The sequence below is a fragment of the Salmo trutta genome, chromosome 37, assembly GCF_901001165.1.
Source record: "Salmo trutta chromosome 37, fSalTru1.1, whole genome shotgun sequence".
NCBI classification, from domain to species: Eukaryota; Metazoa; Chordata; class Actinopteri; order Salmoniformes; family Salmonidae; genus Salmo; species Salmo trutta.
In genome coordinates this window covers 24,001,445-24,020,086 of record NC_042993.1, presented here as the reverse complement: position 1 = coordinate 24,020,086, position 18,642 = coordinate 24,001,445, and the positions used below count along the sequence as shown (strand labels likewise).

Genomic DNA, 18,642 nt, shown 5'->3' with positions numbered 1-18,642 from the left:
TCCATCCATCCATCCACCCACACACACACACACACACACACACACACACACACACACACACACACACTGCCCCCTCCCCCACTCTCCCCACACACACACTGCCCCCTCCCCCACTCTCCCCACACACACACACATCTGTCTTAGCTGTCCAGGCCTCCGATAGTTTCCCAGCTGATCTGAAGGCTCAGTAACGTAGGCTGACATTGATCCCAGACAGAGGATGTAACTACATGCCTCTCAGGAGTTCTCAGGGCCTCTCTCTGCTCTGTAAACCTCTAGCTAGAACACTCAGTGGGAGAGAAGGTAGGACCCGTTGCAGCTGACTGCAACTCTAACACAGACCTGGGCTATTTCCAGGTGCCTCTGCCCTTTATTACAGGCTGGTCTATCATACAGCAACACAGTTGACCAAAATAACCCACATTCTCTGTAGTAGGACATAGTGTAGGCTCGGATGTTTTCATGCCATGTATTGGTGGTGGGGGGTGGGGGGCTTACTGGGAAAAGAGATGTCAACCTTAATGTGACCTTGCTGGAAAAATATAGAATATAGAATCAGTATTATTCTAAATGTTTATCTGAATGTGTCTAAACATGAGAAACATAACATTTACCATTTGATTGTGTTTGTGTTTCTCTTTCCATTGAAGGTCTCATTCAGGTGGGCAAGTGGAACCCGGTTCCACTGTCCTACGTGACGGACGCGCCGGACGCCACCGTGGCAGACATGCTGCAGGACGTGTACCATGTGGTCACGCTGAAAATTCAGCTGCACAGGTCAGTCTCCGCCCTGTTGCCCAATCAACCCACCCACCCACACAACCACCCACCTAACCAACCATCCACCTAACCAACCAACCACCCACCTAACCAACCAACCACCCACCTAACTAACCACCCACCCACCTAACCACCTAACCAACCACCCACCTAACCAACCACCTAACCAACCAACCACCCACCCACACAACCACCCACCTAACCAACCACCCACCTAACCAACCAACCACCCACCTAACCAACCACCTAACCAACCACCCACCCACACAACCACCCACCTAACCAACCACCCACCTAACCAACCAACCACCCACCTAACCAACCACCCACCTAACCAACCACCCACCCAATGCCAGTCCAGTGAAGTATCCAACCACACCACCCTCCTGGCCCCACCACCCACCTATGCCAGTCTAGTGTGGCATGCGTACCTAGTTAACTTGGGTTAAACACCCAACACAAAGGCCTACCATTTGCTTTCCATGCTTCCACACTAACTTAAATGATCATAATAGCCACAGACCTTGCAGCAGCCATAACAGCAAATACATAAGTGGAATCCAGCCATACACCTGATAGTGGTGGATGGGCTGGACGTAGCAATGGTAGCTATCCAGTCCATACAAAACCATGCATGGCAGTCAGGTTTGCTCATAGCACCTACTGTAACACTGTACACACCATTTACGTTGACCACAGTCAGTAGCCACACCAACAAGATCTCATAGTTTCCCTTCGAAATTCAACGTGTTATGGATGAACGTCTATTTTTGATGCTTTCATTATGTGTGGTTACAGGTTTTATTCCACATGGTTACAGGGTTAAAACAGAAACAACTCAAAGGTTAACAGTTTGGGCGTTAATAGTTAAGGTTAGGGCTATGGTTTGGGGAAGGCTTAACCTTTTACTGCAGTGGGTTAAATCAGGGTCACAAGAGTGTTTCTTGGTAGTCTTAAACAAATCTACTTTGAGTTTGCATCCCAATATTACACTTTATATACATCACAGAAGACTGAAATATACCAAAACCGTTTGACATAGAAACACAGATTTGTGGCGTAAAAATTATGTTTATTCATTCTGAAATTATGAAAAATATTTATACCATTCTACTTATGAGGCCACTATTTCATTTAACTGCAGGAAAGGGCTACAACAAAATAATAAAAAACCATACAAATTACCATCAGGTATCATCCGTATTCACAGTGTTCTCAAGGCTTGCTAGAGCATTGTGAAATGCAGTAGCACAGTGGTCTAAGCAGCATGCTCCAGCTCTGAACATCATCAGTCCGCGCCCAGTGCTAGCCAATCTTTATTTTTGATTTTTTTTTGTGAGAGCCGAGGAAGGCATATATCGACGTTCTCAGGACGTTTTTCAAACATCCAAAATCGGCGTCTATTTCTAATGACCAACCTGGCCACACAGCCCACACATACTGTTTACAGACCACATAGCAGCCACAGACCACACACACACACACACACACACACACACACACACACACACACACACACACACACACACACACACACACACACACTGAGATTGGTACTGCTGGTGTAGAGGCCTGTGCCAGCTGCACACACTCAGCCCTACCCTCACTAGCTCACTGCTAATGCAACCCTCTGGGGGGCTGTTCACACACACACACACACACACACACACACACACACACACACACACACACACACACACACACACACACACACACACACACACACACACACACACACACACACACACACACACACACACACACACACACACACACACAGGTTGTTCTCCCTCCCTCCTTCTCTTTCCTCCCCTCCTCTGCACACACACCAGCCAGGACACAGAAGGTTGTGTTTATTTCCAGCAAGCTTGTGTGTCTGCATGGATAGCTGTCTGTCTCCACCACTCACCCTCCTCTCTTTTCCTCCCCTCTGTTCCTTTGCTTTCCCCAGAGGCTCTTTAGCTGCTACAGCCGTTTAAGGTGTTCTGGCAAAGCCTCAACCAGAGCCGTGTGTGTTGTGTGTTGTGTGTTGTGTGTGTGTGTTCGCCCTCTATCTTTGAATCCTCTAACTTCTACCGATCTACCTTCTGTTTATTATATATGCATTACACATATCAAAGTACCTACAACCTTTTGATAACCTCTAAGACAATAGCAACCCATCTCCCCCACCACACACACATAAACTCAATAGACACCCATACCAACTGTGGAGTGTGCGGTTCACATGTTTCTTTTGTCGTTGCCATAATTCAGGAATGCATGCAATGCGAACACAGCCATATGTCCCACACACGTGACGTCTGCGCGTGCTTGATCACATGGAGAGATCCTTATCTGAAGCGAACGGGGCTCTCTCACTGGAGACCTGCTTGTTCACTTTCGAATTCCCCCTCATTAAAAAGATCTGCTTTGAAAGGGGGTCCACTTGTCTGTAAATAGAGTGCATTCATCTGTATATCGCATAGACACATACATTCTTTGTCTTTTTATCAAAAATGTGTGTTTTTACGTGCGGCATGTTATTATTTCCTTTCCCCCCGCTGCAGAAATCTAGCCGGTAACACCTTAAATTGTTTCGCCGAGCACATCGAGCCAGGAAGGTAGAAGTAACATGAAATAATAGTCGCCGCATGCAGCTGATGTATAATTCATGCATCAATACAGCAGATGTGTTGTATAAAGTAATTAACTAATCAGAACAATCAGGAGAGAGAGAGGGAAGGAGAGAGAGCGAGGGAGAAGGGAGGGAGGGAGAGAGAGCAATCTCCAGATGCATCTGCTTGATGCGCCAAATGAAATCTGTCTGTCTTGGAGGGGCGCTTGCAGCAGGAAAGCAAGGCCCTGTGCTCATCTCTCTCTCTTTTTCTTTCTCCTCCTGTTCTCTCCTGTTCTCTGCCCTCTTTTCTCTCCTGCTCTCTGTTCCCTCCTCCCCTGTCTCAATCTCCCTGTTCTCTGTCCTCTCCCCCCACCCTCATCCCTTTCTCTTTCTCTCTCCCCCTCTATCTCTCCTTCCTACCTCCTATCTCGTCTCACAGTTGTCCTAAACTGGAGGACCTGCCGCCAGAGCAGTGGACCCACTCTACAGTAAGAAATGCCCTCAAGGAGTTACTCAAAGACATGAACCAAAGCTCTCTGGCAAAAGAATGTCCCTTATCACAGGTGCTGGAGCCGTCCACAAACCCCCACTATTCCATTTGCCAAAGACTGCCAGTGTCCCTTTTTCAAATGCCCAGAGTTTGATAGAGTGGAACACGATGGAGAATTGCCATAGAAAATCCAAATCAATACCCATTGTCGTCCATATAGATGCACGCCCCCCCCCCCTTCTTCTTCTCTTCCCCCCTCATTTGCAGAAGCAGTACTGTTGATTGAATGCAGGGTTATTGTTGGGTAAACAATGGGCCAACCCAGAATAATCTTGATTTTCCTCTTTATACGTCAGGCTAGAAATATGTATGTTTTTGGAGTTTTTTTCTCTCACCGTTATGCAATATACTCACTCTGTATTCAAGTAGCTTGACTCTATAGAATTACAGCTTTCGTTGTATATCATAGCTCATAACAGAAGCTGTTCTGCAGGAAAGAAACGGCAGTATATCTATCACAGGAGCCGTCTGGGTGTGTGAGCGCTTACGGTATGGAGTGTGTGTGTGTGCGCTTACGGTATGGAGTGTGTGTGTGAGCGCTTACGGTATGGAGTGTGTGTGTGCGCTTACGGTATGGAGTGTGTGTGTGTGCGCTTACGGTATGGAGTGTGTGTGTGTGCGCTTACGGTATGGAGTGTGTGTGTGAGCGCTTACGGTATGGAGTGTGTGTGTGTGCGCTTGCGGTATGGAGTGTGTGTGTGTGCGCTTACGGTATGGAGTGTGTGTGTGAGCGCTTACGGTATGGAGTGTGTGTGTGTGCGCTTACGGTATGGAGTGTGTGTGTGTGTGTGCGTTTACGGTATGGAGTGTGTGTGTGAGCGCTTACGGTATGGAGTGTGTGTGTGAGCGCTTACGGTATGGAGTGTGTGTGTGTGCGCTTACGGTATGGAGTGTGTGTGTGAGCGCTTACGGTATGGAGTGTGTGTGTGTGCGCTTACGGTATGGAGTGTGTGTGTGAGCGCTTACAGTATGGAGTGTGTGAGCGCTTACGGTATGGAGTGTGTGTGTGAGCGCTTATAATATGGAGTGTGTGTGTGTGCGCTTACGGTATGGAGTGTGTGTGTGAGCGCTTACAGTATGGAGTGTGTGTGTGAGCGCTTACGGTATGGAGTGTGTGTGTGAGCGCTTATAATATGGAGTGTGTGTGTGAGCGCTTACAGTATGGAGTGTGTGTGTGAGCGCTTACGGTATGGAGTGTGTGTGTGAGCGCTTATAATATGGAGTGTGTGTGTGAGCGCTTACGGTATGGAGTGTGTGTGTGAGCGCTTACGGTATGGAGTGTGTGTGTTATGGAGTGTGGTATTCAGTGGACTCTCCCCTCAGCGAGGCTGCCGTATGGTCACCTAGAGGCCCGTGGTGTGTGTGTTTAGCCCGGGCAGAGCGTGGTGATGATGTAAAGAGTCCCCCGGTGGTGTTCAGGCTGAGCCGTGCCGCCGCTCCCTCCCTCTCTCCCTCAGCCCGGTAATCACCCTGTTTACGGTCCATATGTGAGCCACTCTCTGTGGTGCAGTCCAACCGCGCAGGCTCAGAGGATACCATCGCTGCTCGATATTAACTCCGTTGTTCAGCCATTGTTTTTCACTCATGGTAAGACGCTCTGAGTAAGTAAGAGTGTCTGTTTTGCAGGCTACCTGAAATATGAAATGGTAGTTGAGATGTGCATTGTTAATCACAAATATCATATATGATATACTATAAGCAGATATCCCTTTACTCGCGTTGTAGGGGTTCACAGATGGCCGACTTCAAAATATCTGACATCTGTTACACTGTGGGTTCTGCATTGCTATACCCACAGAGAGGTGTGTTGTTGCTTTTAATAGGTCTCTCTATAAGTCTCAATGCTCATTTGGTCCATTGAGCCCAGCCCAGTATTAGACCTGCATGGCTACTGCTGTTTCCTATCAGTATTAAACTCTGGCTCAGGGTCTCTGATGATAGTGCCTGAGGGGGATGTGATGGGCGGCAGGTGAGAAGCCACAGAGGCCGCAGCGCTCCTAAGGCTTCTGGGAAGCCAACAGCGCCCGGGGAGAGGAAAGGGTGTGTTTGGAGGCAGGGAAGATTGGCAGCTTTTATAGGATTAGTGTCTCCTTGATATTCAGGAGGGTAATCCTGGGGAGAGAAAGGTTAACAAACAGAGAATTTGGGGGAGAGAATGAACCCTACCTCAGAACAGGGCTCAAAGAGAGAGAGAAAGAGGGGGGGCCATCTTGAAAAAACGGCGCCTTTGTTCTGTGTCTTGTCAAACATTTAGTTCATTCTTTTGTGGCGGGGAGTCATGCTTTGTGTGTTTGGCCTACAAATGCCCTGAAGAGACTCCAACTCCAAGAGAGGGGAGGGGGGGCTGAGAGAAAAGAGACTGTATTCACCACTGTGGCCATTGTTATTGTTCCCAGTGGAATATCATTTCACTGCGCTCAGATGGAGTTCCAATGTAATGCCCCCCATAGAGGAAAAGTAGATGGGGTCTCACTAAAAAGTTTGACTCCCGTCCACCCCCTTCTCCTCATCACCACCCTCTCTGAGAGGGCCGGCTCAGTGACTGGGAGCGAACTTAACCCCCAGGCTCCTCTGAAACTACGGCAACAAAAGAGGCCCCCCTCGCCACTCTGCCCCCCCCCCCCCCTTCCCCCACTGGGCAGCCCTGACAGAGCAGCTGTCCTGTTGCATAGCAGCAAATAGCCATCAAATGCCATCTTTGTGAGCCTGGGCTCTGCTCTAAGGCTACTAGTGGCTGAGGTAGCGGTAGGACCTATTGGTGTGTGTGTGTGTGTGTGTGTGTGTGTGTGTGTGTGCGCATGCGTGCGTACATGTGTTTGTGGGGAGGGGTGGGGACGCTTAACCCAATTGGTGTGGAATTGACTGTAATTAGTTTTAGATGTTTGGGGGGAAGATATTAGCCACAATCAGAGCTAGGGAACAAGAAAAGAGTGTGTGTACGGTGTCTTAGTTAGTTTATGTGTGTGTGTGTGTGTGTGTGTGTGTGTGTGTGTGTGTGTGTGTGTGTGCATATGCTTGCAGGCCATGGCAGGTTTTTACCAACGTGTCTTTTTCATGTGTCTCTCTCTCCCATGACGGAAAGTGGAGTAGATAGTTGGGGCAGATAACGGCCCTGTGCGACTTCCCGGGGGACACTGATAAGCTCCTGTGCTGTAGATGGCTATCACTTAAAGGGCCCAGGGCAGTCAGACAGCAGCATCCTGGTGCCACACCACGGGTACCTACCACTCACTACCTGTTGATGGCTGCTGGTTGGCAGAGGCTTCGTGGGCGTGAGGTGGCGGTGGTTATCTCCACGCCTTGGCAAATGTGTGTACCATGTCTGTGCCTGCGTGTGTGTGTACCTGCCCGTGTGACTGTGTGTGTGCCCCAGTGAGAGGCGTGATGTATGGAGGGAGATGCCTGATTAATGAGGACCGTTTATTAGAACATCTGTGTCAAAGATGGAGGAACACAGGCAGTGTGTCTTGGGTGGGCCCTGCTATAGCTGGCTCTGCCTCGCCCAGATACTGTAAATGCAACATGCTACGCCCAAGGAATAGCTCCCATTATGCCACAATACTATACTGACTATACTGTACTCACCAAAATAGTGCATTCATATGGACTGGGTTCAGCTGATATACTGTACTGTATGTGCCATTTTCTGTTAACACTATTGAAGATCCTCAATTGTCAGATACTCAATAACTCATCCTCAATGATCATTCCGCAATTCACCGGGCTTGTAATGCATGCTGGTTGTGTAGTGATGTTGAGGTCAGGAGTTCAGCATCAGGTCCATAGTGATCCACAGCAGCAGACTCAACCCTCCCTCGTCTTCCATCTCCGGTGAGGAGGAGTGGGAGATGAGGCTGCGGCTCTGCTGCCAGCTCCGTGTGTTGTTCACTGAAGTGCTGTTCCGCCAGAAGGTTCCCTGCCGTCCCCAAGTGCTCATATTAAAGATATGATAAAGAAGCCATACCTGTAATTTGAAAACAGATGGTTTCATCTTTTGAATATTTATAACAATCAAAACAATTTCTCCTGCTATTCACCCGCAGGCCAGGAAGGTGTTAAAACATTTAATGAAAAGAAAACAGCGCCTTGTTTGCGAGGAATGCGTTCGAGAAATAAATAAGGAAGAATAGAGTCAATTGTGGAGAAGGCGAGAGGGCACAGATATAAAAGCCTTATGTCTCTTTAAGATGTTTTTTAACATATTGTGGAGAGCCAGAGAAAAAAAGAAAAGATTCATCTGTTTACATTGCCTGATTTCCAGATGCTAACTTTTAATAATCTGTTTGTTATTTTACTTTCTGAAAGCAACCTGCTCTTTACTGTATTACTACACCCTGATATCAACAAGGCTACTAATTCAGTGAAGCCTATTATTTACTTTCCTCCCAGAAAGGTTCTCTCAAACTCTGTGGCATTTGCTATAAAGGGACACACCTCTTATATTTCATTTTGATTTGTTTTACATTTGGAAAGACAAGACCAAGATTTGTGCATGACTGATAAAAAAAATGGTCTTTGCTAGATTATTGTTGTTTGTGCACCGAAATGTTTTATTCATTTTGACAAGAAAACACAGTATTAGTGCATGTCACACCAGCGTTAATAAATGCCCTCATGGTGCACATTGCGGATCCTGAAGGTCTTCTCTCTCTTTACCAATCTCTCTCTTTCAGAGTATGATCTCCTCCATTGTGAACAGCACTTACTATGCAAATGTGTCAGCGGCGAAGTGTCAGGAATTTGGGCGCTGGTATAAACATTTCAAGAAGACAAAAGATATGATGGGTAAGCAAAATGGACAGAGTGCAAAATGTTACACTAACACTGTCTTATCAGACCCCCCCAATCACCATTCCAATATGTCTGCCCCATGTTCCCCCCCCTCTTCCTGGTACATTAAACACATTTTAATCACATCATCTAATGATGGCTCTTCTCAGATATTTCCCTGTACACTGCTCAGGTGCACAATGTTTTCACAGTTTTTCCTGAATCCATTCAGAGTAATCTATTATTGCTTATCAGATCTAGTTTAGTATTCAGTAATGGCTGTCAAATCACAGACTAAATTGAGGTCCGCGACCTTTGTTTATGAATACTGTTTCAGTTACCTACAAATGACATAGGGATGATTTTCCTGGCTATCATCTGGTTTGAAATCAATCTGTTTTTCCTTGTCAAAGTAGAACACGGCTGGCTTTGTATTTTAGATAACTCAGTTAGTCCTCCTTGTCCCTGTTTGGAAATTAGGTCACATAATTCAGATACTGTCTATTTGATGTGTTTTGGTCATGAAATACCATACCAGTCATATTAATAGAGTTTAATATACAGTCATTTAGAGTATTGGTTTCAACCTATTGTGTAGAAATCCACCTTCCTATACAAGCTAGTGCTCATGTTGATTACATTCAAGATCAGTGGCGGTCGGTGCTGTTTAAGATTAAGGAGGAGGATTTATTTTTTATGAGCATGGCCTTATTTCTATTACAGCATATTAGATGACTGTCATTCATATTCCATTCACCCAGCTCAATGTAACATCGATAGGTTTAGGCTACTAGTAATCAAGATGAAAGACAGTGACACATTCAATACCTTCTTGCACACTCTTGCTTGCATCTAGCTGATCTAGGGTGTTATCATTAGTCCAAACAGTTCCAAATGAGAGTTTCTATTGGACAGATTCAGGTAGATTTGTCGCCGTTTTGTTCCATTTGCTTCCGTTTAAGAAACTTTTTTTCAACAGAATCGGCGGAATGAATACACCACTGATTATCCACACACACAGTTCACTTTCATAGCAGCCACATACAAACAGCATCATCACTTTGCTCATTGTATAATTTCTTCTCTCATCTACTCACTACCCTCCTCTCACCTTTTCCATTCGCTTGTGGACTTCAGTGCACAACACATCAGATGTCTGTGACCAGGCGAAAAAACCTTTCCAAGCCAAACCTTCATACCAGAACCGTTAACTGCTACACACAGCCTACATCGTTGTCACCATAGCTAACGTCATAGTCAACATAGCTACTAGAATTAAAACATTAGTAAACCTGCTACAACCACACAGTACAGTGTACAGCAAGCACTTTAACAGTTACACAGGCTGACCTCTGTTTGAACCAGGTGTTTGAGTAGGCTAAATTAGCTTGCTGCATTAGCTAGCTAAGTAAGTTAAAGTGAAAGTGAAAAAAATACAACAAAATATAGCTAGCTCTCTCTTTCTCTGCTGCTTCTCTTACATTTTTGAAGAAATTAATTTGTTTAAATTTGTTAAACTATTGTCTTTCTCTAACTTTGAGTAAACTACTCACCACATTTTATGCACTGCAGTGCTAGCTAGCTGTAGCTTATGCTTTCAGTACTAGATTCAATCTCTGATCCTTTGATTGGGTGGACAACATGTCAGTTAATGCTGCAAGAGCTCTGATAGGTACATCCTCCGGAAGTCGTCATAATTACTGTGTAAGTCTATGGAAGGGGGTGAGAACCATGAGCCTCCTAACTTTTGTATTTAAGTCAATGTACCCAGAGGAGGGCGGAAGCTAGCTGTCCTCTGGCTACAACATGGTGCTACCCTACAGAGTGCTGTTGAGGCTACTCTAGACCTTCATTACAAAACCGTATATTTTAATCAGTTTTATCTAAAAATTAGAACTTTTTAAATGTTTCACTATTTTAATGTTTATGAAATTAACTGAGTAGGGTGGTCCTCCCCTTCCTCCTCTGAGGAATCTTGCTGGTCAAGATATAGGACCAGAATGTTTTCATGGTTTTGCCTGTGGACACTGCTCTGATCATGGACACGTAACACCACTGGCCCCCTACCCATCCTCTTGTGTACATACACACATTTTATACTGCGTGCACAATTATTAGGACAATTGTATTCCTCTGGATTCATTTTATTGTTTAACACAATGCTCTCAGTCAATCCAAAATGTTATTGAACCTCAAACCTGAATGTTTAACAAAGGAAAAGTGAGTTTTGTCTATCTCAGGGAAATATAAGTGTGCACAATTATTAGGCAACTAAATTACAAAAATTATTTCTCTCAACTCACTTGTTGATTCTCAATTTTTTGAGTAAGTGTAACAGATAAGTAACACAAAATGACAATTATATAACATTTTTGGCCTTTCAAAAATATTCAGTGACCAATATAGCCACCCTTATTTTCAAGAACTCAAAATGAGCCTTCCATCCATGGAGTCTGTCAGTTTCTTGATCTGTTCACGATCAATTTTCGCTGAAGCAGCAACCACAGCCTCCCAAATGCTGTTCAAAGAGGTGTATTGTCTTCCCTCACTGTAAATCTCACGTTTGAGAAGGGCCCACAAGTTCTCAATAGGATTTAAGTCAGGTGCGGAAGGGGGCCAGGTCGTTATTCAGGCATCTTCGAGGCCCTTGCTGGCTAGCCAAGCAGTGGAGTACTTGGATGCATGTGATGGAGCATTGTCCTGCATAAAGATCATGGCTTTCTAGAGTGCTGAGGACTTCTTCCTGTACCACTGTTTGACGAAAGAATCTTCCAGAAACTGGCAGTAGGTTTGGGAGTTAAGTTTCAGTCCATCTTCAACCCGAAAAGGTCCAACTACCTCATCCTCAATGATAGCAGCCCATACCAGTACCCCTCCTTCACCTTGCTGGCACCTGACTCAAAGTGGTGTCCTGTGTCCATTACTGATCCAGCCATGGGCCCATCAATTTGGTCCATCAAGAGTCACTTTCATTTCATCTGTCCATGAAACCTTTGAAAAATCTGTCTTCAGGTATTTCTTTGCCCAATCTTGACGCTTCAACTTGTGAATCTTATTCAGTGGTGGTCTTGTTTCAGTCTTCTTGACCTTGGCCATGTCTCTGAGCACTTGACACCTTGTACTTCTGAACACTCCAGGTAGGTTGCAGTTCTGGAATACGGTGGCACTGGAGGATAATGGGTTCCTGGTAGTTTGACGTTTAATTCTTCTCAAGTCTTTTGCAGTTAATTTGCGCCTTTTCTTCCCCATGCGTTTTTTGCACCCCAGTTGACTATTCGCAACAAAACGTTTGATTGTCCGGTGGTCACACCTCAATAGTTTAGCTATTTAAAGAGTGTCGCATCCGTCTGAAAGGCATTTTACATTTTTGGCTTTTCAGTGTCAGTTAAATCTCTTTTTTGGCCCATTTTACCTGAGGTAATGAGGCTGCCTAATAATTATGCACACCTTGATATAAGGTGTTATTCACTTTCGCCACAACCTCCCTCATTACACAAATACATATCACCTGAAAATGATTAAATCCAATAAGCATTCAAGTTTATATGGTTTTGGAGTTTGAAAATGTGAATAGAAATAATGATAAGATCAGAATACTCACTTGCCTAATAATTATGCACGCAGTGTATGTAACATTCTTTATGGTTTATGGAAGAGTACATAAAGAATGTAGGATCTCAAGTAGCAGACCTGTGTGTATTTAGAATGTGATATTTATGTGTACATGGGATATGAGGTGAAGCATAGTGGTTATCAACTCTGTGGCATCCCTTATGTCCACATTAACCCTTTCTTCCCTTGGTCATGTATCATGTAGATTGTATGGGGTGTTAACCCTCTCTTTCTCTCTCTTCACCTGTGCACTGTGTGTCTTGTCCTCTCTATGTGTGTGTGTGTGTGTGCGTGTGCGTGTGTGTGTGTTTGCCCGTCTTGCCCACACGTCTGCAGGCATGCGCCAACCCTCGCAGCTGGAGGGCTACCTGGGGACGTGTGTCCTCCACGACAGCCCGCGTGCCAACACACTAGGTACGTCACGAGGCTACACACACACCGTCTGTGGGCACACACACTGCACTGTGTCCCTACCCAGTCCCTGCGAAAGCTGGCACCCCTCAGGTGGCTGTTTGTCGCCCACAGCGACACTCTCAACCTTAATATTCATGAAAGGATGCCTACTGCGTGCCCGTTGAGTGGCAGCGATGGCATAGAGGGCACTGTTAAAAGGGAGTGTGTAAGTCTCTCCTTTGTGCTTCAGTGCCACTGTAGTTTCATAAACATACACGTAGTCTACCACCATGGGCAGTGTAGTTATATTGCCTTACATCGAGACACTGTCTGTAATTGAAAATGCGTCTGGTTAAACACATTGAAGGGCCCTGGTCGACAGTCTCTGCTGTCAGAGTCTGCCTCTATGGGAGCCAGCAAAGTGGTCTCTACTCTGTTGAAGTGTGAGAGCAGTCCCCCTATCCAGCAGGAGACAGAGTTCCATGGGTTTTTGGACACCCCCCAACCCTCTCGCTCTCTCTCTCTCTCTCACTCCCCCCCGCTCCCTCTCTCCCCCATCTCTCTCTCTCCATCTCTCCATCTCTCTCCCCCTCCCTCTCTCTCTCTCTCTCCCTCCCTCCCTCTCTCAACCCACATCCCATTCCCATTGTGTGTTTAATCCGGGGCTCTTTTGTAGCTGGATTCCACACAAGGACTCCCGCTTCTGTGGCTGCCTTTTCTTCAGGGCCTGCCGTGCTTTTCTGCCACCCCTTTTTTTTCATGGAAATGCTGTGTTTGTGTGCGTTCAGTATGTGTGTGTGTGTATTTGTGAGCATGCCCCCCAGCAATGTGTGTGAGCACAGAGTAGAGAGACAAGAGCGAATCATCACAGCCAGGGAATGCCGAGGATTATGGGAGATGTAATTATTACCACTTTTTTTTTTTCTTAATAATTTGTTTCGACAAATACTGAAAAGAACAGTCTTGGCCAGTTTTTGTGTTTCCTGACAGTTAAGAAAATATGCTGCTATATTTGTGATTATTGTGTGGATTTTTGGAGCTCTTCCAGGCACTCAATCTTTTATATCCCGCTGAAATATTGAGTTTGTGGAAAATGTTCTCCTCCTAACACCAATTGGTGTCTCTCAGAAATATGATTTATATGATTCAATAGGATTTTTTGGCCCCATGTTGGCAGTTTCACACATCCAGGTGTAAATGGTACTATATGGATTATTTAAGAGATACTATTCTAAGTTCAGTGCATGTAAATGATTAAATCTGTATGAATTCTTTAGATAGAAAACCTCAGCAGATTCTAGCAGATCCCGTTTGACGAAACCTCACGTTCACTCATAGTCACTTTATATCCCCTTAGATTTTTTGAAATTATTATTTTCATCCACAGACATGTAATTTAGACAGAGCTCAAAATACTCACAAGCAGTCATTATGGACTTAAATATTCCCAAAATGAGAGAGACACCATAAATAGTACATTCATTTTTCCTTAGGCCTGAACAGGCTGCCGTATGGAAGAGGTCATGTCTAGGATGCTTCTTATACTGTAGAGCCTCTCTCTCTCTCTTCTCTCTCTCTCTCTCTTCTTTTCTCTTTTCTTTTCTCTTTTCTCTCTCTCTCTCTCTCTCTCTCTCTCTCTCTTCTTTTCTCTTTTCTTTTCTCTTTTCTCTCTCTCTCTTCTGTCTTTTCTCTCTCTCTCTCTTTTCTCTCTCTTTCTCTTTTCTCTCTCTTCTCTCTCCCCTCCCTGGGGTTATATTTAGGCCGTCCCCAAAAATGTCATATTGGCTAGCTTCCGTACCTTGTTTTAGAATTAGGGACATAAAGAGCGATTCAGGGATTATCTGTCTCCCAGTATGTGCAGACATACACACACAAACATACGTGCACACACACACACTTATTGCTCACATGATTGGGCCATGGACGTTATAAACTAATTTTGGGAGCTGCCAAGGCTCTGGGGGCTGCCTGCAGGTCGCACACTGAGGCCCTTTATCTGGGGCCTGAATCTAGGCTGGGGATTTTTAGACAGGCAAGTGTCTGAACAGCTATGTCTTATCACAGGGACACAGGTTTGTTCAGAGGCTGTAAAGTTTTGTTGCTTAGAGATTTAGCCTGATGCACTGTTTTCAATTTCAAAGTCTGTTTTCTCATCTGAGTAGGTTGGACAGTGTGCATTGGTATATTCTGTCTGGACATTTTCTGCTGTACTCTTCAGCCAGTATTCAAAGTGTTTAAATTGACGCTCTCTCTCCTCTCCCCCTCCCTCCCCTCTCGTCCCCCTCCTCCAGCAGACATGGACGGCCTGTCCGACCACTCCCCTCCGGGCCCCAACCACAACCACAACCATCTGACCTTCTCCCAACAGCCCATCCCGGGCAACACGGCCGAGCAGCCCCCCTCCTCCCCGGTGCCTCCCCTGCCCCCTCCCTCCCACGGTGGGGGCCAGAACCCCGGCCGCCCGGCTCAGCTCCCCCCCGGCCTGCACCACCCAGGCCTGGTGTCCACCCCCATTAGCCCCCAGCTGGTGAACCAGCAGCTGGTCATGGCCCAGATTCTCAACCAGCAGTATGCCGTCAACCGGCTCCTGGCACAGCAGTCGCTGTCGCAGCAGTACCTCAACCACCCGCCGGTCAACCGAAACGCCCTGACCAAGCCCCTGGAGCCCCAGGTAGCCAGCAACACCGAGGTGTCCATGGAGATATACCAGTGGGTGAGGGACGAGCTGAAGAGGGCCGGCATCTCCCAAGCCGTGTTCGCCCGCGTGGCTTTCAACAGGACCCAGGTGAGGAGGGGCAGAATTTAACACTGACTTTGGCATAAATCACCCATTGATGCCAGTAGGAGATTTAGGGAAAGATCACAACATCTCAGGATAGTATTATGTGCTACCAGAACTGAAAATTCAAAAATACACAACTCTTGCCTTTCCCCAAAGCACTCTGACAAAGCGCTCTGACACATCTGTCACAAGGACAGAATTGTTTTGAGTTGTAGTGCCTCAAAGTCAAACTCTGCATTCTTATCGAAGGCCATCATCAAAACAGTTCATCTTATAACCGCTTACAACAACCTAGCACCACAACAACAACAATTTAAAAGCTACCATACACCTGGCAAGCCGCAACGTCAGAGCACCAGGCGCGGTCACGGCTTGTGCTCCCTCCACTAAGACATGTGATTTCACTTCACAGGCAGGCAGCGCAGCAGGACCCTGACAGAGATAATGTCTTAAGATGTTCTGCATATTTTGGGGGAGGTGGCAGCAAACCTCATTACTCCTCCGCCACTTTGAAGTTGTGTGCGAAACCTCTTGATAAGAATCTATTGGAATCAGTGCGTACTGACGCTCTCTCCACAAAAACAGTTAAGTGGATAGCAAGCAGACAGTGGTGTTTTTGTGCAAATTGGCAAGCCTCTCTCCTTTCAGCCTTATCTCGCCGGTATGAAGAGTTAGTAATGTGCCTTTTGAGAGCCTCCTCTTGTATTACTTATCGTGCGTATTTTTTTTCTCTCTTCCTGTTTCTGCCGTTCGTGTTAATAACGGGTGTGATGGTGTCTACGCGGGGCGGGGCGGACGCACAGGAGCTCGCCGGCCCTTTTTTGTAGAAGTGGCCGATTGACTGGGGAGATTAACGGAAAGGGTTGATGGCCGGGCGTAATAAACATACAAGCCTGCACAAGCACAGTTGCACACACACGCGCATGTACGCAAACACATAACACACACACATGCCCACACACACACACACATTCTCGCACAATCTTCAGAATACCTGTGACATGCACTCAATGTCAGTATGAAAGCTTGTCTCCACGTTCAGAGTTGATACCTCAGTCTAGTTATACATACTTTGCTCCGTCGTAAAGCTCATTTATTCCATTGTTCTTTAGTGTTTCACTAAGTCACAAGCACAATGTGTTTTCTTAAACGACCATACCATTAGTTAAACAGCGGAGCCACTAGTTCTATCTCCGGTAGCTGGTGTAATTATCAACAGAACTGACGTCAAGTTGTTTATTACAAAATCATTTTGTTTATTTCCAAATCACACACCTATTGAAGAAGAGAAGCTGAAAATGGATCACTCAGTGTGTGTCCAACGGCGGATGAAAAGCCTCAGTCACACAGTCCTGATAATACAGTGATTCCCGTAATGACAGGATTCATAGCTATTGAAAAGGAACAGCGGATACACTGATTGCTACGCTGATGCTCACTGAGTCGATGTGCTGTAATAGTTACATTATCCTCTGGGTCTGGGAGAGTTTACGAGTAGAAATAGAATGTTCACAACGGACATGAAGTTCCTGTAGGGATGTCAATGTATGAGTCTTCTCAGGGCTTAAAAATAGGGCATCTCTCTCTCTCTCTCTCTCTCTCTCTCCCTCTCCCACTCTTCCTCCCAGGGCCTGTTGTCTGAGATCCTGCGTAAAGAGGAGGATCCTAAGACGGCCAGCCAGTCTCTGCTGGTCAACCTGCGGGCCATGCAGAACTTCCTGCAGCTGCCCGAGGCCGAGCGAGACCGTATCTACCAGGACGAGAGGGAAAGGAGCCTGACGGCTGCCTCGGCCATGGGGCCTGCGCCACTCATCAGCACCCCGCCCACCCGGCCAGTGCAGGTATGGAACGAACAGGCAAGCATACACACAGACAGAGGAGAGTGGACACAAACACACAAACCAACGCATTTATTTTGACCTTAAGTTGTACAGCAAGTGCCACTACCCACCCCACTCTTAAAATAGGAAGCAACTCAATGACGACAAGTTCTGTGGATTAGTGAATCTCCCCCAGTTTGTCAGTCAGTCACTTCCTCATTCAACTGCCTGACACCAGCTCTCCACTGTCTCTCCCACAATCAAAGTCCTTTATTGGATAGGTATGTGGCAACTTTTCCACTTAAGCACATTTTCAGTGCGGTCGAGTGTGTCTGGGGCGGAGAGAGCCAGACAAAGACCTCCTCTGTTCAGCCTCGGACTAAAGACTGCCTTTTATTTGGGAGAGAGAGAATGTCCCTGTGCCACCCATTGGCCAAACAGGGAGGCCCTTTTGACTGCATGGCCAGATCGCAGTGGCCGTCCTTACAAAACTGGAAGGAAAGGGAAGAATCAGACTCTGAACCAGTGGTTTTAAACTAGGAAAAGGACACTTTGCAGTTCACAGGTCTTCCTCAGCAGTCAGTTGGCTGTGAAAGCTGGACATGGAAAAAGGGAGAGAGAGCCGATAGAGGGAGAGAGACAGACACAGAGAGGGAGACAGAGTGAGAGAGAGAAAGCGAGAGAGAGATATCCCTCGTACAACGACACATTGACCAAACTCAACCATATTTCTGCTATCAGACCTACCACTGTTCAGGCCCTAATTCTGTTTACTTCAGTGTCGTCCATTTCAAACATGTGGATCATGAGGTGCACACACCTTTCTCGATTGAATAATTGTGTTAGTCAAATTCCAGGGATGGGATTTCAGTTTGTATACTAAAGGCAACATTTTATGGGGCAGTACAGGACACACAGACTTCGTCGTTTCGTTATAACCGGTTTATTCTAGATAGGTCACATCTAAATTTACTAAACAGTTTTTTACTTCTTGCTGAACATGAAACATCACTGTAGCATATGATCATCAGCCCTAATATGTGTTTTTCTATTCTTCCCTTCACATATGACTGAGTCCTATCATGGTAGACCTAGCCCTGGCCTGGACATATGCCAGACTCCCACTGACAGCTCCTATAGAGTATTAAGTAATGCGTTAGCCACATAAATCAGTCAGGGTAGCAATTGAGCAGAGACAGGGAGGCTTTTATAGGCCTCCTAAAAAATGATGCAGCGGTATATTTCTCATGTGTGCCCATGGGTGGCTCCAGTGTCCTGACCAGTCTCTGCTTGTCCTAGTCTTAACAACTAGAGCTACAAAGGAAAATGTTGGTAG

General features: G+C 46.1%; 1 protein-coding gene across 9 annotated transcripts in view; it reads left to right on the top strand.

Annotated features, from left to right (window-relative positions):
* LOC115176943 (DNA-binding protein SATB1) overlaps positions 1–18,642 on the top strand; it is a 56,558-nt gene that overhangs the window by 18,228 nt on the left and 19,688 nt on the right. For 4 of the 9 annotated variants that reach the window (XM_029737358.1, XM_029737362.1, XM_029737356.1 and 1 more), the window contains exons 4-9: positions 651–777; positions 3,819–3,942; positions 8,603–8,714; positions 12,648–12,725; positions 14,996–15,489; positions 17,115–17,342. In XM_029737358.1, the coding sequence (XP_029593218.1) occupies positions 651–777; positions 3,819–3,942; positions 8,603–8,714; positions 12,648–12,725; positions 14,996–15,489; positions 17,115–17,342 (1,163 nt within the window). The remainder of the gene's footprint in view (positions 1–650; positions 778–3,818; positions 3,943–8,602; positions 8,715–12,647; positions 12,726–14,995; positions 15,490–17,114; positions 17,343–18,642) is intronic. The other 5 variants (XM_029737361.1, XM_029737360.1, XM_029737359.1 and 2 more) reach the window with 4 other exon arrangements.